The sequence below is a fragment of the Zophobas morio genome, unplaced genomic scaffold (assembly GCF_036711695.1).
Source record: "Zophobas morio isolate AGI-343-1 ecotype UQ-CSIRO unplaced genomic scaffold, CSIRO_AGI_Zmor_V1 ptg000005l, whole genome shotgun sequence".
Taxonomy (NCBI): domain Eukaryota; kingdom Metazoa; phylum Arthropoda; class Insecta; order Coleoptera; family Tenebrionidae; genus Zophobas; species Zophobas morio.
Genome location: NW_026972110.1, coordinates 11,853,494 through 11,874,809, shown reverse-complemented (window position 1 = coordinate 11,874,809; position 21,316 = coordinate 11,853,494). Strand labels below are relative to the sequence as shown.

The following is a 21,316-nucleotide window of genomic DNA, read 5'->3' as shown; positions in this document are numbered from 1 at the left end:
AAATCACTATAGTGTGATTTCTACAGTAAGCGTTTATATTGACTTTTTATTTCATTTCTCTACTTTTTATATAGCGGGACGTGAGTTAACATAAGCGTTAAAGAGTGTGGGAATTCATTACATATTATAGTGAGTAGTAATAGTTACTGTGCAGATCGACAAATAAAATTAAAAAAGTCGCATCATGGCAATTAATTAGAAACGAGAAGCCTATTTATCTCAAATGTGTGAATTTTTGAGGTTAGTAAATACCGAGTGACCATTGTTGATTGCAATTGTTGTTGTCAGGTTGGCGACTTATTTAAAATTTTATGATGGCATACCTGGTTGTCAAAGTAACATTTATGACAGCTGCTATCGTCTCAACCGATTAACACATTTTTTAATCATCTTTTAAAATTTTGGTGAAATTAGTCATCATGTATCTTTAAAAACCACTATCTCAATTATTTCCGAAAATTTTAGCACGCGGTTTTCATCACTGTTTTGCATTTATATTAAACAAATTTTAGTTGGTTAATCCCTAAATCGTATCGTATTCCTGAAGTAATTATAAAACTTGACAATAATAAATACAATAATTTAGAATTATCTGTCTAATAAAAATCGGCACCGACGACAAACGATAGACAGACGTAAATGCGAGACCTATTTTTTAGTATTCTAGGGTCATGAGCTCTCGAAAAAAATTAATTAAATAAAAAAAATATTCGAAGGTGATTTCGACAGAACTTCTCTCACCTTTGAACTATAATCCGACAAATCCTGCTTCTTTAAAAACTTATAAAATTTGGTTTTGCGATTTACGTTTTGTGATAATCTCTATAAAGTAAAAATCAATGGAATAAATAACACTCCCCTGTAGCCCCGACGCTCAATGTAAAATATATTTAAAGCAGATAACCAACCGAAAAATGTCCTCTCAGCTTAACTTCGAGTATTTGTACATCGAAAAAATGTCACGTAGAAATTCGAATGAGTTTGTCTCTACAAAATAGAAGACTAAAATTATTAATTAAGCCAGAATCGTACAAAATTTTCATGCTACTATAAGTCTTATTTCAACATTATTAAATAAAGACGTGCGTATTCTCACATGTTCGAGAAAATGAGGTGAGGTTCCTAATTTGATCAATAAAAAATTTGTGATGACGTCATCAACATAAATAATACTAGTCATAACACAAAAAAACTAGTCACAGCGCATTGCCAATACAAGAAAGCAAAAAGAAATGGCCACGTTCGGCATCAAAAAAATGCACTGCCTCACGAATGTTTATATCACGTGTTGGTAGTACAATGTAGTACCTTGCAAATGTTTTTGCGAAAACTTGAACGTTGAGAGAAAAAACTGAAAGCGGATTCATAGAGCACAGGTATAGGTGAATATTGTTGCATAACATTGAAATCATTTTAAAATGGAATTGATTGAGATGACCTCATCAAACTGTGGGAATGATTGGCCAAATTTTAATTAGCGTTTCACCATCTGGGTAGGTGATATTTACAGATGCCAGAGAGAGAGAGAGAGAGAGAGACGACAGATAGACGGAAACGGGAGATAATTTTTTTTTGTATGCTAGGGGTCATGAAACCTCAAGAAAACACTGACTGGACTGGATTAGTATATTTTGTTAGCTTCTGATTGGGAAGTAGAAAGGACTTTCCATATATTCCTGAAATTTTGGGAATGTTGTTGATATATGTGTCGTTCCTAAAAATTTGATGATGTAAAAAAATTTCATTATGAAAAATGACCCATATGAAACTTTTTTATCTGTGGGTTAACGTTCTTTATTTTAACTGATAGGGTTATCATTGAAAAACATAATTCGCAGTATCAAATTTTATAATTAGGTAATTTATCTAGGAATTTGTTTTTTTTTTATTGTACTTTCCGTGAGAGGAAAGTTCTGTTTAAATAACTTTATACCAATTTTCGTATTTTTATTGTCAAGTTTTCTAAAGCTATTTGACAATGGTCCTGCTTTTTTAAGTTTTCTTTATATTTATGTGCAGTTTTAATAAAAATGTTGTGATTGCTGAATAAGCAAACAAGTGGTTCTAGCAAAGCATTTTAAATTTACAAGTGGTTGAACGCTAAAAAATTTGGAGCTTATTCTTTACCGTTTCTAGAACGACGGAGGCGGTCATTTGACCGCTTTCGAATTTTTTATTCTTGATATCTCTGGTTTCATAACGTATTTCGTTATCATCCTTCGTGACAATTATTTATTTGTTCTTGATTGTATGTGGAAAAAATCGCAATTCAATAGGACTGTTCGTCACCTGTGTGAGGATATGTCTTCCTAGAAAGACGGAGTGCGGTCATTTGACCGCTGCAATAAAATCGCTTCAAAAATTCTCGAAATAATTTAAATTACCTCATACCACATACTGTTAACATCTGGACTTAATTTCCACTAAGATGGTTGGTAATTTTCGTGGTAACTTAATTTATTTTGGCATTGCACGTGATTACATTCTTTGGTTTGGATCTTGTTCTTTTCGTGAAGTGTGTGCTTTTTCTTGGTGATTTTTGCTTTGAAAATGTCGCAACATTCGGTGAGAAAATATATGATAGATTTGGAATTACTCGCAGAATTGAATAATTCGCCTCGAGACGGATAGTGGTAATGTATATGACACAAAAGTTCTGAAGTATAATACTATAACGCCGACTGTATATCAAGAGAAAAAAACAAAAATGTTCTGCTTTTGAGCACTATGCATCCTGAAATAATAATTCAAGATAATCGAAAAAAGCTTCTGGACACCATAGCCTATTGCAACTTTACAAAATATGGCGACGATATTGTGGACCAAGTGGCTGGAAAAAATTCGTTCAAAGCGGGATCAAGGACAAGTTATTTATAACATTTTAGACTTGGCTGTAATAAATGCATGGATTTTATATCAGGAAGTGATAACGAAGAAAATAAGCAGACGAAAATTCCTCTTGAAATTGTGAAAAGAACTCCCAGCAAGTGATGTTGGGTCAGGTCAGGTCAAAATAATAAAATGACCTACTGCCTAAGAAAAAGTTCACAGGAAAAAGAAAACAATGCCATGCAACTAAATGCCGCAATAAAGCAAACCGAACGCGTGATAGATGCAAAAATAATTTATACGGAAAATATATTAAAGTTACAAATTTCTTGTATGCAAATTGCTTTGAATCATAAGTTTCATTTATGATTTCCACTTTCTAATGTTTATGTTACTGTAATTTAGTTATTTAATTAATATTAATAAAGTATTTACGCTATTGGCCATGTTTTACTGAAAAAAAAGTACAGCGGTCAAATGACCGCAAGCCGTCCGTAGAGGTATGCGTTAAACGCCGTCCTCCTAGTGTTAAAGAAAATTTTAATCAGTTGTGAGCCTTTTCACCACTGAAAAAATTTCTCATGCAAAAATTATGAAATAATAAGCTGAATAAAGCTTTCCACAAGCTTTTTGTGGTTATTGTTACACATTTTTTACGTTTAAATATTTTATAAATACCATTGTTGTGTTATTTGATTAACTTTCTACGTATTTATTTTTACAACTTATCTGTAGAATAACCTTGTACGGTATCATTCCGTCCGCTTTTTTAAACATTTATTCGTTGGTTACAAACGTACACTAAAATTGTGTGATTTAATTACAATCTTTATGCCACCATTAATTTCACATTTCAGAAGGGAAAACTTTCGCGGCTACCTCATTTCCACTGTTCTGCTCCTGCACTATACGGCCAACTGTAGAGTAGAAATAGTATAATAAAATCATTTGGAGGTATGAAATGGAATGGTTTTTGCAAGTTTGGTGCTCGCAAACTTAAAAATTTACTAGTTAATTTAAATTAATGATTCATTAAACTTGGTACACTTTCGAGTTAGAGGCAAATGGGAGTTGGCCACACTATAGAAGGGAGCATGCGATTCGACTCTGGTTTTGCCCCCTCGCTGATATTTTCCTTTAGTGATGCGCTGTTTTCCGAGCCGAACAGACGACGGCGCTTGCTAATACCCAGCGACGTCGCGACGCTCGTCCACGTGATCGAGTCGCAGCAGAATTGGCCATTCCCGAAAATCGGCGAAGTTAGTTTTTGATAAACTTCGTTAATTATTTGACGTAACAAAAGCCAGCGGCGGACTGACAGCCGTTTTAAATTTCCTATTTTTCAGGAATTCCTGAATTAATTTAAAGTTTTTATGGTGGCGTCTTCCCATTGTAAAGGAAATAAATAAAAACGGACAGACTGGCCATAAAGCAAATCTAAAAGCTCTGCAAATTGCCGGGCAATAAGAAATAAAACTTTATTAAGCCATTTAGGCATCGTTAAAAGTGTTTACAATTCAACTAATGCCAGATTAAGTGCTACAGCACATTTAACGTACGAAACTTAAAACTGAACTAGTTTTGTGTATTTATTTTGTGCAGCTATGTTCTGGCTACGACTGTTTTGTTCGGTTCTTTTCTTCTTGGCTGAAGGTAAGTGAAGCGTTTGTAAGATAAATTCGTGTCGTTTTGGTGCTGTAACCGACTCATTTCCCGATGGACGCCTTTAGATTTTTATTTTTGTTTCGTGTTCTGGGCGGATAGAGAAATTGGATCAGAGCAGTGAACATAAATAAATTACTTTTGATAAATATTTGACTCTTGAATCTACCGATAATTGTTTCCGGCCGAAAACGTATGACTTGATTCTATCGTTATACGCCGCATGCACTGAATCCTTTATCTTAATTGAGACAGTTTTTTTATTAGTTTGGAATTTTTGCGTACAAAAATTACTTTACTTTGTCTGTTTTATAACTCTCCAACTTTAATTATTGTAACGAACAATTTCAAGATTCTGTGTTCAAAACTGTGTACTCACCGGAATATAAAGGCAATTTTATTCGGTTCCAATATTAAATCAACGCCTGCACATTTGGTGTTTGATGGTCAATGTATGTGCATTTTAAATTTAAAGGCCGTGACTGTGTAGGGTGATTTATTTAAAGATTTTTGTGCAATTTATATGGTATTTAAAGATGTCTACTGAAGGTACCTACAGTAATTTCTGTTAAAGTATGAAGCAGACATTAAGTAGACTATCTTTAAGAATTTAGTAATGTAAATTATAATGCAATTCTATGCAAAAATACAATTATCTTAAGACATTTGACATCTAATCTTTAACCTTTGATTAATTTGATAAAATTTCATGCAGTATTGTGTAACGAATCGGTTATGTCTGTATTCTTTGGAATGTATGTTATTTTAAATTGTTTCACACATGCATTAGCGTTAAATTATATGGGTAGAAAACAATCGAATTTTTGAAAATTATGTTATACTTAAAAGCTTCTTTACCAGTTGTAATTTTCCCATGCCACACGAAAATTGGATCATTACAGTTCCGGTTGCAAAATGAGCAACTTAAATATTACAAACAATTGTGATTACATTTTGTATACGACTATTATTATTCTAAAACTTATTACATATGGTAATGGGTAAGGACAAAATTACCTTCACAAATCTGAGATCTACATATATCTCAACATGTTTCCAAACAGACATTCATAAATATTTAGTACTCCTAATTACACAGCCTAAACACTTGAAAACAGAAGCAATATTTGCATCAAGATGTTGACGAAAATTTAATTCACTGTTAAAAATCACTTCAAGCTCTTTATGCATTTTATTTTGCGTTGGTATAACTGAACAACGTTCGTTGCTAAAACGAATTCACAAAATATTTAGTATGTTCAGTGGTCGTATACAAGCGCCACGTGTTGTCAATATTATTCTGCAGTGTTTCACAGTAATTATTTAATATTAATTATATCCAAAAATATACTTCCACTCCTTGACAAATAGTAAATAGTAGGCATTAAAATAACATGTAATGTCATTAATGAACACGGCAAAGAACAGGGTGCTTAAGCCAGATCCCTGCGAAGCATCAAGCCATAATACTGTTTATAATTTGCACCTGTAGCCATTTTAGTGCACAAACTGGTATCTATCCATCACATAGTTTTGAAAAAAAGTGATCAACCTGTTGGAAAAACCAAAAGATTTGTGAAGAGTTCCGCACACACAAATTTCACAAATAAAAATGTGTATATAGTGTTAAAGTAAAGGTAAAGAAGCATATGTTTCAAGAGAGTTTTTTCATTCACAAAATTGATAAATCACACTCATAAGACACATTTTGATAGAATTTATTTCGCAAACTTTTGAGATGACATCATCAATTTTTACGGAGAGCCAACTTAATATGCTTACGATTAACTTAAAATGTTTGCAAGATTTCAGAGCATTTAGTTTTGCAGTTTCAAGGTTAATTGTAAAATTTTGTTATACAATTTTATAAAAAAAAAAAAACAGAATGTCTGCATTAAAAAAATCAAGATGAACTCACTAACCACATGATTGTGTAGGCGTGTGTTATTTTATAAAATGTAAGTAGCATTCACTATGAAACATTTTTATGTAACATTGTCGTTGGGGATAATTAGACAAATATATATAACATTTAACAACAAATGGAAACGGAAGACCTACTTTTTCATACTCTAGGAGTCACGAAATTTCCAGATAATATGAAAGTAAACGTTTGCCGGATAGACCCTCCTACAATACTTACTTAGCTTTCATTCGGAAAGTAAAATGATTAATAATTCCAGAAAAAACACTGGCAATTGCAAATTAAAAACGCTGGAATTAAATTCGCCATTTTTACTTCCCGAGTGTAAGTTTAGGGTTCGAGAAAAATTATTTTCAAATTTTATATACATATAGGTATTTTAGGAACATCGTGTAGATGAGTAAAACTCTACCCAAAAATGGTGTGATTATCTCCATCAACAATTTAATAATGTCACTTCAAAATTTTGCATGGTAAATGCTATTAAAATTTTATGAAATAACATACTCCTGTACTTGTTTTTATTGCATTTAAGACTTCACCTCGTTCGTTGTGTTATATGTAGAACATTTAAACAATCGGGTATTTGATTACGGTAATTATTATTTGAAAATTCAGAAAAGGAGTAAGAAATACAATCTTCAAAACTATCAAATATATTCCGAGGACTACGCTTAAAGTTAACATCACAACTCAGTAAAACAACTCAGTACAATTCTGGTAATGAGTGTGGTGTTATTTTTATGTTTTTCTTAACGTCCTAGATATTTATTAAAGTTTATAAATTATCTCGAATATCTTTTCTAAGTTTTGATGTTAACTCTTTAAAACTAGAATAACACTCACTGTCACTATTTGCTTTATATTTTAATCATACTATGAAGTATTTTTGTAAAGGACATGTGAAAAAGCATAGTGATTATATTGTTACTATTAGATTTTTTTTAAAAATTGGTCGAAGGTTGAAAGAAAATGTATATCAAGTTGGATATGTGCACGTAATACAAATGATAACAGTACTGTATTCCTAAATTTTCGGGAAAGTGGAGTGAGCCGCATGGAACAGTTGAGCCGCTCCCGATTCAATCAATAAAATAAAATCACCCTGTATAACCAGTTTACAAAATTTTACGCAATGATAAATCACAAGGACAGATTCATTATATTTTGCACACTTTGGATAGGAATTATTCGGCAAAATTTTGAGGTGGCGTCATCAATTTTTGTGGGGGATAAACCCATACAATTTTACCATACTTACGATAAGTTTAAAACGTCTACAAGATTTCAAAGCAGTCAGTTATGCAGTTTCTGATTTAGTCAATAATAAAATTAACTCTTTCATTAATTTTTAAATCACCCTGTATAAGTAATTGTAAAAACTATGAGTACATTGATAAACCACAATTATAATTATAGTCATAATATTATGTATATTATAGAGATAATTTATTTAGAAAAATTTTGAGATGACATCATCAATTTTCTAGGAGGGGATAAACGAATAAATAAACTTTGATTTTGATTGATTTTCCAAAATTAAATTTTATCAGTTTTGGAAATTGTATTTAAGGAGCGACGGAAGTTCTGTCTAAATAACGTTTGATCATTTTTACTTCCCGAGTGTAAGCAAAGGAATTATTGTAATCGAGTCCGTCGGCCGACTCTCTACGTTTACGTTTTCTCGATCTTTCATGACCCCTAGAAGACGAAGAAATAGGTATCCCATTTCCGTCTGTCTGTCCGTCTGTCCGTCTGTCTGTCTGCCGTCTCGGATTTTTATTAGACAGATAATCTCCGAAAGTAGTGGACCGATTGTCATGAAATTTTGTATCCATATTAGAAATATCATGTAGATGGTAAAGCGCTAACCGAAATTTGTCTAATCATCCCCACCAATAATGTGATGACGTCATTTCAAATTTGTACATAGTAAACGGGTTTTAAATTGTATAAATTAGCATAGTCCTACACATGTAGTTTATGACTCCGAATTGAGTTTTAACCCGAAACGTCCAGATCTTTGAAAAAAAAAATCAAAATTATGAAACATTTTACAATTTAATTTGGAATCTGCAAAACCGAATGCTCTGAAATCTTACAGATGATATACAGTTATGATAAGCATGATAAATTTTTAATCAAAATATATTTATTTATACCCTCCAAAAAATTAATGAAGTCACCAAGTGTTGCTGAATAAATCCTATCTAAAGTGTGCAAAATATGATAAGTCTGTACTTGTGATTTATCATTTCATTCATATTTTTTGGATTTGCATATACAGGTTGACTCAAAAAAATTAATGAATGCGTGAATTTATTATTTATTTAATCAGGAACTACAAAACCGAATGCTTTGAAATCTTGGAGATATTTTGATGTTATCATAAGCATTGCTTATACGGGGTGTCTGAAAAAAATTAATGACTAAGTCAATTTATTTTATAGATTAAATCAATTAAGAATTGCAAAACTGAATACTGCGAAATATTGACGTATTGAAGTCAGTGTGCTTTCGGTGTTGTGGAAATACACGTTCTATAAAATATAAAATCTGTGTGCCGTCTGTTCAGACTTTTATTAAGCAGATAATCTCCAAAACTACCGGACCGATTGTATTTAATATGAATATTAAGAATATCGTGTATGTAACCAAAATTTGCCCAATCTCCCGCTTAATGTCATGACATCTCAAAAATGTTTACAATAAATTTTATAAAATAGAAATTGAATACAAATTCGTAAAATCAAATTTAATTTTTCGACGAAGCGGGATTTGTGGCACTGCACTTTGAGGGCGAGGGGAGTCCTGTCGAATTAATTTTCGACCAATTTTTTTTTTAAATTAAAGGTCAATTAAATTAGTAGCATAAATTTTTAAAAGTTCGTTCTCAGGTCCAAGACATACAGAATCCTTGTTTACTATACAAAGTTTATTAGCATTTACTAAGTCTAGAAGTCTGTCAAAGTATGTTACTTATTAATTATTAATTATAGAATTATCAAGTCAAAATACTTCATAAAGTTATTAGTAACAGCAAACTTTGGCTTGGTGGTATTATAGAGAGATGGTGCCTTCGGACAATTATGAAATTTCGGAATATTTAAGTTTTCAAAAACAAAGTAATAACCACAAGTGCTATTAGGTGGTGTATAGAAAACAGGTGGAGGAATTACATACACATACAGAGAATTATTAAATAAATATTGAAGATTTCTTCAAAATAAATGAGATTAAAATACACAGCATGTTTGTCCAAGCTTCCATCAACTTACACATTTTGCGCATATATAAAATAATTGGAAAACGCACCTTCCATAGGGTTATATTTGGTGTTTGTATTTATCACAGAATATATTATTGTATTGTTTCCACAATAACGTACGCACACCTAAAGTAATGTTACAGAACCTACTGCTGTATAAATATCGATTGTTATTGACTTCTAATAAGTTTGTGGATGCTTATAGTATACGGTGATGCATTTCCAGGGAATTGATAAACAGGTCCAGTGCTAACTGTACAATGCACAACGTGTAGTGTATTCGAAACAATAATTACAAAATAAAGTTTTAATTAAAAATGTGTAAAACAGGTTGCAAAAAATTATTATACTGTGGGTTATCCACTTTATTAGCAACTTGAAAAATCGTAACCATGGATATTGAATCGTCTAAGTTGGGCGTCGTGGGTCCATTTAATGTGTCGTAAATATTTTTTAAATTACAATGTTGGCTATTTGATTAAAATAAAACTAGTCTTTCATTGTAGCTGAAATTAAGGTTTAAGAAATCACTGTGTAGCTGTTTAAAAATATTTTTTCGTAAACAATATAACGCAGACAATAATAAAATAAAAAATTACAGATCTTTCCATCCAGGTGCGGTGTACAAAACGAATAACTCGTACAATTATGACCCAACGAATGGAGATAAACTTGATGAGGGTTTCATTAGCAAAGGTGTACCATCTGGAGAATAATTTTTCCAACAATAAATAATAACTGAGTTTTAGCTTAGTAAACCGCCTCGTTTGAAATATTGAGTTGTGTTTTAGACATTTTTAAAATTTGATGTAAATGTAAATAATTATTTACATTCTCTGTAGTAATTTCAAATGCGTACTTTTCACTGGTTACAGTGTTCTTTCCCTACAACCGTGCACAGTTTTCCATTACTATAGTAGCAAATCGAGACACTTAAAAGTGGAAATAGAAAATTGCTTTAAGGAATTTCCAACAGTGAGGTTAATTTCCTTCTCTGCTGTAGCGTATTAAAACCATTAGGTCAACAATTGCAGGGTAAATTCAATAAATGGCGTGCGGCATTTAGCTTGAAAAGGACGTAATTATTATTTTTTTGCTTCTTGATAGTTTTTCTGAAGTGTAAAAACTCGATAATGACTTGAAACTCTCAAGTTGATGAAACTAATTTTTCTCTATGGGTATGGCTTTAATGTTCTGGGTACTTTACGAGTAAATGCCTTCTTCTGAAAGGAAAAACACTGAAATTGTCTTTAGTTACTAACTGAATTAGCGAATAACGCATCACGAGCTGCAAAATATTATCTTTTAATTAAGGAAAAATTTAGAAAAAATATTTTTCCATTAAAAATTCATTCACTGCTTCAAGATGATGAAAGGATTAGGTGTGTGCAGCTTCCATTTGGAGTCTTAACATTCCCCCAGCTCATACCAGGCAAGATTGCGTTTTAATTGGATGCAACCTACAAAATTAAATATACAACCATGCTTTATAATAATTATTTAGGTCGAGTTCCAATTTATCCTCGACTTATTAAAAACAAATCTTCATTTAAATTTTGCAATAAAATAACAATTTCACCTACAATCCTACATGCGATGTAAATCATTCGGTGTTGTTTACTGTTGAACGGGGTTAAACATAAAATAAAACCAAAACAAAATTTTTATGGAAAGTGCTTTTAAATTAGGAATAAGCTTTTTAACAGAGTTGTTAATCCATGCTTTGTGAACCTAATTTTTTCTGACGCACGTGTCACAAATACTTATTTTGTTTGCGGTAAACAAAAACTTCGCAATATTTTTGATTCGTTGACGAATGACTTAAATTTTACACCTGCAACAGAAATAAGATATTTTTCATTCTATGTTTGTTCGTACTGGGCAATTCGCTGAAAATAATACAAGATTTGTCATCGATGGAACTGGATTGGACATTTCAAACGATATACCTTATTATAAAAATTAAATTTTTCGTCTATAGTGTTAGTATATCAGTTTGTTTTTAGAAAATATGTCTCTAGTAGTTAAGAAAGTAACTAAAGTAATTATAAAGAATTGTTCTTACCTTTGAAGCATACCAAATACGATATATGTAGATGTCAGAACAATTTTTACTAAAATTTGTTTAATAATAATTTAACTCAATGATCTCACAATATTGTTAATAATATATAGAAACAAAGCTAGAAAGAAAAAAGTTTCAGATTTAAGTTACTATTATTTCTGACTATAAGTTATTAAAATTTTATATAATGGTTCTTAGTGACAAAAAGTGACGTTAAATATTGATAATATTTACTTCGAATATTTAGAATAGGTAGGTAGTTTACTTCTTAAGTTGATCTTTTCGTGTTTGTGCTACGAATTTAAGATGCAGAAACCCCAGCTGATCAAATTAAACCCCGAGCTGTATTTGAATATCTGCGCTAGAAAATTAAATCTTTTGCATAGCTGTTTCAAAAATTAAATTATCTATTTAGGTATAGGGCTGTTTCAGTAATACATTCGACCGTAAGAAACCGTCGCATTTTACGCATTCCGACATTTATGTTACTCTATGTTAAACAAAAAACTGAAATATAGGCTTTCACGGTTGTTGTTCATAGAAGTGGTCTTTTCCGGCCGCAGTCCTATGCAGTGAAATAGGTTTGTTGAACCTAACTTCAGCCTCAGTTTCCTGAATAATGGTATTTAAGATTTAATTCCTCCGAAGTTCTCGATAAATTCCTTCTCTGCGTCTGTTGGAAATGCGGTTTTATTTTGCAATAAAAAAATCGTCGAATTAAAATTTATTCTGCCCCATGTAGGTAGACGTAGGTGGATGGCAAATAAAGAAAGCAATTAAGCTTCTTGATTGCTTCTTTATTGCTATTTATTGACGTTGTTCTTTTTGATAGCATCTAATCTTGTGGGACAATTAAGATTATAATTTAAAAGGATCGGAAGTGAAACCGAGTTTTGTCCCAAGTTAACTCGTTTATACTTCTCTGGCGGTTTTTGCAAAGCAAACTTTTAAATTTGTTCTGTAAATTAACTCTTAATCAAGTTACAAGAGTTTAATAGTGTCAAGTTTCAGGATAATGTTTTCACAGCGAATTAATTGGTTAATTAATTAAATTTAATACAACGCCACCCTCAAGTTTTAATCGTATCGTTTTTAAGTTTGGCATTTATGTAAATAAGGGTTAATATTGATTTGTCAACTTGAAACCACCACCGACTGCTCAGAATCACATCATCTAAGTATTATTATGGTAATTTCGAATAAGCAATCGCGGTCTCTCCAACAAAGAAATATAATTGTGTAATAATACTAAAATGTCAGAAGCACTAAACATGTAAATCACACTATGTAAATCTGGGTCTTTATAGCTCCAGGCTCCCCTGAAATATCCAGCCTTTCCACACCCCCAACTATCAATACAGACTGGAACATTTACATTCCAAATGACGTGCATCGCTAAATCCTTGTCTCCAACTTATAATTCACCCTTGCATGACAATTTATTACGTTACTGTTAGATAATTAATCCCCATCGGACACCTGCGTTGTACTAAATAGGCAAGGGCGCCCTACAAGTTTACATTTTTCCAAATATTGCCGAATAAACTTTCCACCAGTTTCTCTAATGTAAAAATGTGCAACTTTTTGTACGCTAAGTGAGTTTATCTCCGGTCCCGGAGTTCTCCGGAAATACTCTCGGGCGTGTTGAGATCTGGGGACATCGTGGGACCACAGTGGAGCGGAATCTGCAAAAGAGTGTCAATATTCGACACGCTTTGAATAATGAAAAAGCGAGACAAAGGAGAGTTTTGCAGACTCCTCACAAGCCTGCGATTTATTAAAATATTATATTGGGCAATCGATTTTCTTAAGGGATAAATCACTCTATTTGGCCACGTTTTCAGTTATAGGCGAGGCTGTAACTAAGTAACCCAGCCAGTGTTAGGATTCTTAAGTACCAGAATAATGTTTTTGTACAAAGAATTCAGAATTTCGGGTCTAAAGAACTGTGAAAAAAATAAATTACTAAAAATCTACTGCCTAGCCTAAAATATATGGGAAATACTTTCATTTTTATATGTTTCAAAATAACTGAAAACATTTGTGCAAACTTTCAGAGCTTCAAATCTCGTATGTATAAATAAATACGTTCAAAACACTTTTTTCTACTAATGTTTGGAACATTGAAATAGAATGATAGTCATTTGACGTAGGAAAAGTAACCCTTTTCCTAACAATAGTAGAAAATTTTGAGAGAACAGTAATTACTATTAACGTACACAGGGTTAATTCAGGTTTAGTTACTTAAACTCTCTAACTCTTGCTAAATGCAGTGAGAACGCGAGACAATGGGCTCGTACAAATTTTGATTTTTTCTTTTCTTAAAAATGTTAAAAACACATCCTTAAAATAATAATGATAAAATAAGAGTTATAATATTCAGAACATTTTGTTCGATTGTGATTTAATCAATAATTTTAGTCCTCTATTTGAGAACACAAACTCATTCAAATCAAACTAATTTCTACGTGACATTCTTTCGATGTATAAACATAAATAAACACTTCAGCTTCAGATTGCTATTATCTAGTGATGAAGGACATTTTATCACTTTAGTTATGTGCCTTAAACTATATTCTACATTGTCTGTACGGCGCAAAGGCGGCGGGGGTGCTATTTATCACAAAATGAAAATCGTAAAATTAAATTTTATAATTTTTTTTAAATACTTAGATTTATCGGATTGTACTTATAGCTTTAGACCAATTTTTTATTGATCAAATTAGGAACCATTTCTAGAACATATTGGAACAGCCATGTTTTAATTTAATTATGATCAAATAAGAATAATAATAATTATATTCAAAACATTTTGTTCCATTGTGGCTTGATTAACAATTTTAGTTCTCTGTTTTGAGGAAACAACTCAAATTAAACAAATTTCTACGAGACATTCTTTCAATAAATAAACCTAAACAATCGAAGTTAAGCATGTACACTGACAATAATACACTCTTTTCCGTTGGTCATTTGCTTTTAATATATTTCATATATTAAGATTGTAAAATTCTTCAATGTAATGTGAATGCTGTCATTAGTTGGTGTAAAGATAATCGTTTAACACTAAATAGAGACAAGTGCTATATTGTTTCATATTCAAAAAAACAAAATCCCTTAATCTTTAATTATCAAATATTAAATATTCTGTTAAGCCGTAAGGATACTTACAAAGACTTAGGAATAATTTTTGATTCCAGATTAACCTTTGTTGAACATATAACAACTAATATTTCACAAGCCTATAAGATGTACGGTTTTGTTTATAGAAATTGTAGTGATTTTTGCAATGTTCATACTTTATCCACGCTATATTTTACTTTGGTAAGATCACGCTTAGAATACGGAGCTCTTATATGGTTTCCAATATATGATGTCCATATTAATAATTTAGAGTTGGTACAGCGCAAATTCCTCAAATTTTTATGTTTTCGTTTAGACAGATTCTATCCGGAAAGAGGATTTAGTCACTTAAATTTGTTGACTAGATTTAATTTTGTATCATTAAAAACTAGAAGAATTGTTACTGTCGTCAAGATTTTGTTCAATATGCTGAATAATAAAGTTGATGTGCCTCAGTTGCTTAATAAACTCAATTTTAAAGTACCAAGAATCAACTCTCGACAGAGTACTATATTTTATTGTTCAGCGAATAGAACCAATGTTTTACGCAAATCTCCAGTTAATTTAATGTGTGACTTATGTAATGGGATAGCGGAAGTTTGTGACATAAATATTAATTCTTTTAAAATGTTGCAAAATTCTATATTGGAAGTTTATGGTATTAATTAAGTGCTTATTTAGTTTAATTATTTTTTTTAGTTATAACATCATGTAAGTAATGTTTTAGTTTTAATTACATCGTTCCCTGTAATTGGGTGTATATTAGCCTGTTGGGAATAAAGTATTTATTTATTTATAATAAAGTATTTATTTATTTATTGTCCGTATGTCTGCGAACGGCATCTGGTTTTTTATATTCAGGTTATCAGAAAATCAAAATTTTTTTTTAATTTTCCAAAGAAGCAGAATTTGTTGGACTGTACTTCAAGAGAAAGGGAAGTTCTTATGAAGTAACTTTTGACCAATTTTTAAAATCTGGGGCATAATATTTTGTGGAGAGATAAATAGAGGTATACGCTTTGTTCTGATATAAATAAAATTGAATCTTGTTATATAGAGTGTTTATAAAAATAAATTATTACAGTTTTCAAATATCATGTTTCAGTTTTTTTAAATAGAATACCCTGCATCCTATTAATGCATCTCATTTCGTCTCCTGTTCTTTTATTTTTAAATTCTTACTTTTTTGCCAAGTATTTTCTATATTTAAAGTTGACAGATCTATTGCGATTTTTACTTTTTTAAGAGACACCGACATATCGAAAGAAAGAGAACCAAAAAAATAGAGTTAGATGTAGACTAGTAATAAAATATTGGGATTTCTGTTTTAAAAAACTGAAATTTCGATATTTATAAATTGTAAAGATTTAGATTTTTTTATGAACACCCTGTATATTAAAACTTTATTTAATGGATAGCACAAAAGTTGGGGTACCTCTGTTTATCTCGCCAATGATATTGCAATACAGATTATCTTAAAAATAAAATTATTGCGACTTTTTCGGATTGCTAAAAAAAATTCAAGAAAATTGGAATAACCTGTCAACGTCGCAACGAATTTTAAAAAATAAACAATGATTATTAAAAAACCTAGGGAGAGGTTAATGAGAATGTTTAACAATATATACGTTATTTCTTTAAAAGAAAAGAGAACTGAAACTAAAAAAGAATAGTACAACTTTAACTTCTTTAACTTTTTGTATATGTCCTTGCTAATAACTTGATAACAGTAATAAAATTTTATTATGAAAAATTAACTTGAAACAAACGCATATCATGTTTCTTTACCTATAGTCTAACAATCCATACAATATATCTTGATTTGAGTTTATAGGGGTTATCAATAAAAAAAATTCAAGGGCAAGGGAAGTTCTGACTGAATAAATAGCTACTTTAGATCAATTTTTAAAAAATGGATTCTAAATCTGTTGAAATATGTATACAGATTACTATGGTTAGAAAAGGCAATTATATTATGTAACTTTTAAACCAACTAGTCTGTATATTTAAAAATAATTTTAAAAAGTAGACTTATTTACTGTTTTGACTGTGTCAAAAACGTTTTTCAATAATTCACGTTTTCAATAAGCCCGCCGCAAATTCCAACTCCGCACAAGTGCGAACAATATGAAATATATTTGAAGAAGAAAACCAACGGGAAAAATGTATTTTCAATTTCTCAGTATATGCTTAATTTTGAGTGTTTATGTTTATACTTCGAAAGAATTTAACTAGTAGCACGTTAAGATTACAAGAATCATTGATCATTTGTGTTAAAAAGAAACGAAATTTGATTGATTTTATACACGGATAATATTTACTACTGTAAATTTTTGAAATGACGTCATCCAATTGTTGGTGGGGATGATCAGGAAAATTTTGGTTAGCATTTTACCATCTACGGGATATTCTTAGTACACATGTAAAATTTGACAACAATCGGTCCAGTAATGAAAATCCGGACAGAGGGCAGAGAGGCAGACAGACAAACAGACAGACAGACAGGCGAAAACGGGGGACCTATTTTTCGTACTCTAGAAGTCATGAAACGTGGAGGAAACATGAAAGTGGTCAGTCAGTAAAAAAAGGAGTAAAATTTGAAAATTACTCGGATTTCTCCCAGGGGTAAATTTTCAGAACAGCTTTAAATAAAACTTGTAATTACCCAAGCTTTTAATATTAACAACGCATGAGTACACACTGGTTGTTAATTTCTCAGGGGTTTTTTAAACACGTTGATAGAAAAAGGTCCACTAAGCCAACCCTTCCGCTGTGCCCTCTTAGGCATATTTTCCGTTCTAGATATGCCTAACTGTGCTATATGCTGAATGGAGTGCACCCCGGTGTGGTTCAAAGCAACTAATACATTTTTTAAAACTTTCCTTATCAGTTTTGCCTATTGATGCGACTTTATCGACTTTAGATTAGGATATCAAAATGGCGAGTTTCTCTTTAAGTACGGCCCTGTCTACCCATTGGGTGGAAGTTTGCGAGTTCTCGCATCACAGGTCACAACCCCCCCAAGGGCATAGTTTATATAAACTCTCGTTTATTCTTTATTCGGAGAAAGAGATTGAAATAAATGTAGGAAAATTTTACACCGCGGTGTGCCTTTTAAAAATTCCAGAGGTGCCGCATTACTTAATTATAATGAATAATGGCCTCTTAATTTTTAAATCTCTAACCGCCTAAATCCGGCACGTACGAAAAATTGCTGCGCACCTGCTTAAGTTTTTCTTTGCAGACGCACTAAAATCGATTGAGATACTTATTCAAATAATTTCACTTTCAAGTTCCTGGAGATTAATTAAACCTGAAATTTAAGCCTTGCTTACTGCTCGTCCGTTATCAAATAAATTAAAATTAATGCTCCAGATTTCAGCGTTTATTAAAACGATAAACATTTTTTAAATTTCAGGACGCTGCAGATATTTTAAATAAGGAATTTCGTCGTTTTCAGGACTGAATATCTGAATTCATGGTGACTGTTTTTGGTAACAGAAACAGAATAGTGTAAACATATGAGTTAATTTCACTATGTTAAACGAATGCAGTAATTTGTTGGATTGTCATGAATATGCATGTGTACTGCTGCAGGTAGCACCTTCTTTTATGGGGAAATTTAGTTAGTTTAGTTAGTGTAGACGAGCACTTAGTGTGTTGCAAACACAGTGTTAATATTTTATGATAAAGCAGTCAAACTCTTGCAGTTAAGTAGTTGCACTCATGCTTTTACTATTTACATATGTATTCCAAAACTTCTAGGAGTATCAGACGTTGCTTAATGTTGTTTATCTAAACAGTGCCTCATACCTCATGTTCAAAGCAAGCTGAAAATTAGATCCTTGTTTCTTAATTTGCTCTACTTTCAGACAATATGATACTCTAAAGAATTTGTACTCTACTTTTGAACTGAAATTCTAGCTATTGCTACCACAGCAATGTATTCATCTAAATCACGAAATGATGCAAGCAATCAAAATAGTATTTTTGACACATATTATTTTTGTGTCTTCTACATTTATTAGAATCCTGCCAAAATATCTGGTGCATTTTTTGTACACGTGTAAAAAGTTCTACCTTTGAATGAAAATTAGAATTTGACAGTTACAGTGCATGTTCATTTCTCTCCAACACAAGTACATTTTTGCAGATGTTGTAGGAGTGAAATTAAAAACTTTTCCAATTAACCGGTGAAAAATATTTTTATGTGTGCTTTGTGCGATGCAAATTAAAAAAGGAAGTTTTAATACAAAATCGTCAAATTTTACGAGCTCTAGATCAATACAAATTATTAATTTCGAGAGAGCAAATGTTTTATTTTTGGTTCATATCGACTGCTACATCAGAACATCATGTATAAAAAATTATTGTGTAATAACTGTAACAAATAAAACAAAATAGAATATACAGCAATTACAGTGAAGCATGAAATGAACTTTTGAGAAAATATTTTTGCGTACATTTACCTTACAAGAAAATTTTCCTGTCTTTATTTTAGAGTTTTTTATTTGCAGCTGCTTACCTCCCAACGACTTCAAAGTTCGTGTATAAAACGAAAACTTCTGTCCTTAAATGTATTAATAACACTATTGGAAAAATGCAGAAGTAATTGTAGAATGGTAATAACAGTTCTTGAAACTGAACTTCGACTGCACAATTTCGACGAAAAGAATATGAAATTGTTTTTATTCCAGTGTTCTGCTTAAATTATGTATTACAAAAGGTTGGTTTGTTACCAATTCAAATTTTAAACTTGGGACTACTTGAGTAGAAACTGCAATCGTGACTTGATTTTTTATAAGTTTCTCACCTCGTTCCAATGAAACTGAAAAGAATCAATGTTTTTAATAGATTTATGGCACGAGGTTGATGCGTGAAATTGTGAAGTCACTGGATATAATCGTAAAAATAAAAAATCTACAAGTTCGTTCTATTGCATGTACGAGAAAACCGACAAAAAAAATGGAATTTGGCTGTAGGTAGAAACGTAACAGCAGATGTTACAACTTTTCATGTGGATGAAAAGTTCGAACCAAAAGGCAATATTAAGACATAAAAAATACAGCGATTGTTTTTATTGTTTTTATCACGGACAAGGAAAACCTATAAAAATATTCTGGCATTTTATCTCATAATACATCATACAAACAATCTCTTGAAACCACTGACAGTAGAGAAATTTATTTTGCCTCGGGATATTTTTTATAAACAGCGCATTTTAAATTGATAAATGTCCTTTCAAATTTTACGAGCTCGGCGTGCTTTATTTAGATGCGTTAATGCTAATTATGAATTGTTCTTTAGTTAAACTTTTCAAGAAACATTTTTAGGTAAGTGTGTTAAGTGATGGGTTGTGGTAGCAAAACCTACAAAAGCACGTAATTACCGTTGCGTTAAATTTCCTAAGAGAAATTAACGTCCATTTACCTTTTTCTTACCTCGCTTCCACTTTACACATTCCCTGCCGTGCAATAAAATAAGTTTTACAGCACGATGTACAATCTTTTTTAACGTCTCACAGGATTTTATTGAAATTAGTCACCTTGAACATAATGCGCAAATTATGTACGCTGAATAAATACTTGGGCATACGGGACGAAATAAATGTAATAACAGAGTTAACATAAATTTAGAAGCACATCGAAGTAGTTAGAAGCTACTTAATATGATGATTCGTCCACTTTATGAACCGCAATTTATGTACACCCAGTGTATGTTTAGCAAACTTTACTTCTAATTTCGTATTTTAAAATTTTAAATGTACAATGTCAAAGAGTTTTACGAAATAATATTAGATCACATGTTCAAACTTTGTGGAACGTATTCAAAATGCAGTACATAATGTGGTTACTAACATTAGATACAAGGAAACGATTAGAATTAAACCTTGGATTACGGGAAACTTAGCTATGGCAGATCAAATAAATATAAAAGGAAATTGTGGAGAAAATATAAACTGACAAAGAAAACAAATGATTTGCAGTTGACTCCATCTTTGTAAATACACTAAGCAAAGTTCTAAAATTCCCTGGTGAGCTGTATATAAATATACTAAAGGCAAACTATGTTCGAAAGCTTCTATTCGCACTGTAAAAAATAGCGACGGTCAATATTCCAAATCTAGATTCGAATCGACTGAAATAGTAGCAGAATTTTTCGAAAATACATGCAGCAGTGAAAACACTCAGAATTTACTTAGATCTCCACTGCCAAGTTACGTATCATCGTATCTTGGTACTGTAGATAAATGAAGCGATAGTTTAATGAGCTACTAAATCGTTGTGAACATAACACTTCTAGCGCTAACAACGTCTCTGAGTCTTTCTAGAAAAAATATGCTCTCCAATTAGTCAAACCACTCGCTCGTTTAATGTCTCAGTTTTTATTTTTAGGTCTTTTAGTTAAAAAATTCTGCTGCAGCTGTTTTTAAATACGATACAAAATT

General features: G+C 31.4%; 1 protein-coding gene across 1 annotated transcript in view; it reads left to right on the top strand.

Moving 5' to 3' along the window:
- The first annotated feature begins 3,985 nt into the window (after positions 1-3,985).
- Positions 3,986-21,316, top strand: part of LOC135119515 (uncharacterized) — an 87,686-nt gene continuing 70,355 nt past the window's right edge. Inside the window, exons 1-2 of the mRNA XM_064043926.1 lie at positions 3,986-4,122; positions 4,176-4,482. Of these exons, the coding sequence (XP_063899996.1) occupies positions 4,434-4,482 (49 nt within the window). The 5' untranslated portion in view covers positions 3,986-4,122; positions 4,176-4,433. The remainder of the gene's footprint in view (positions 4,123-4,175; positions 4,483-21,316) is intronic.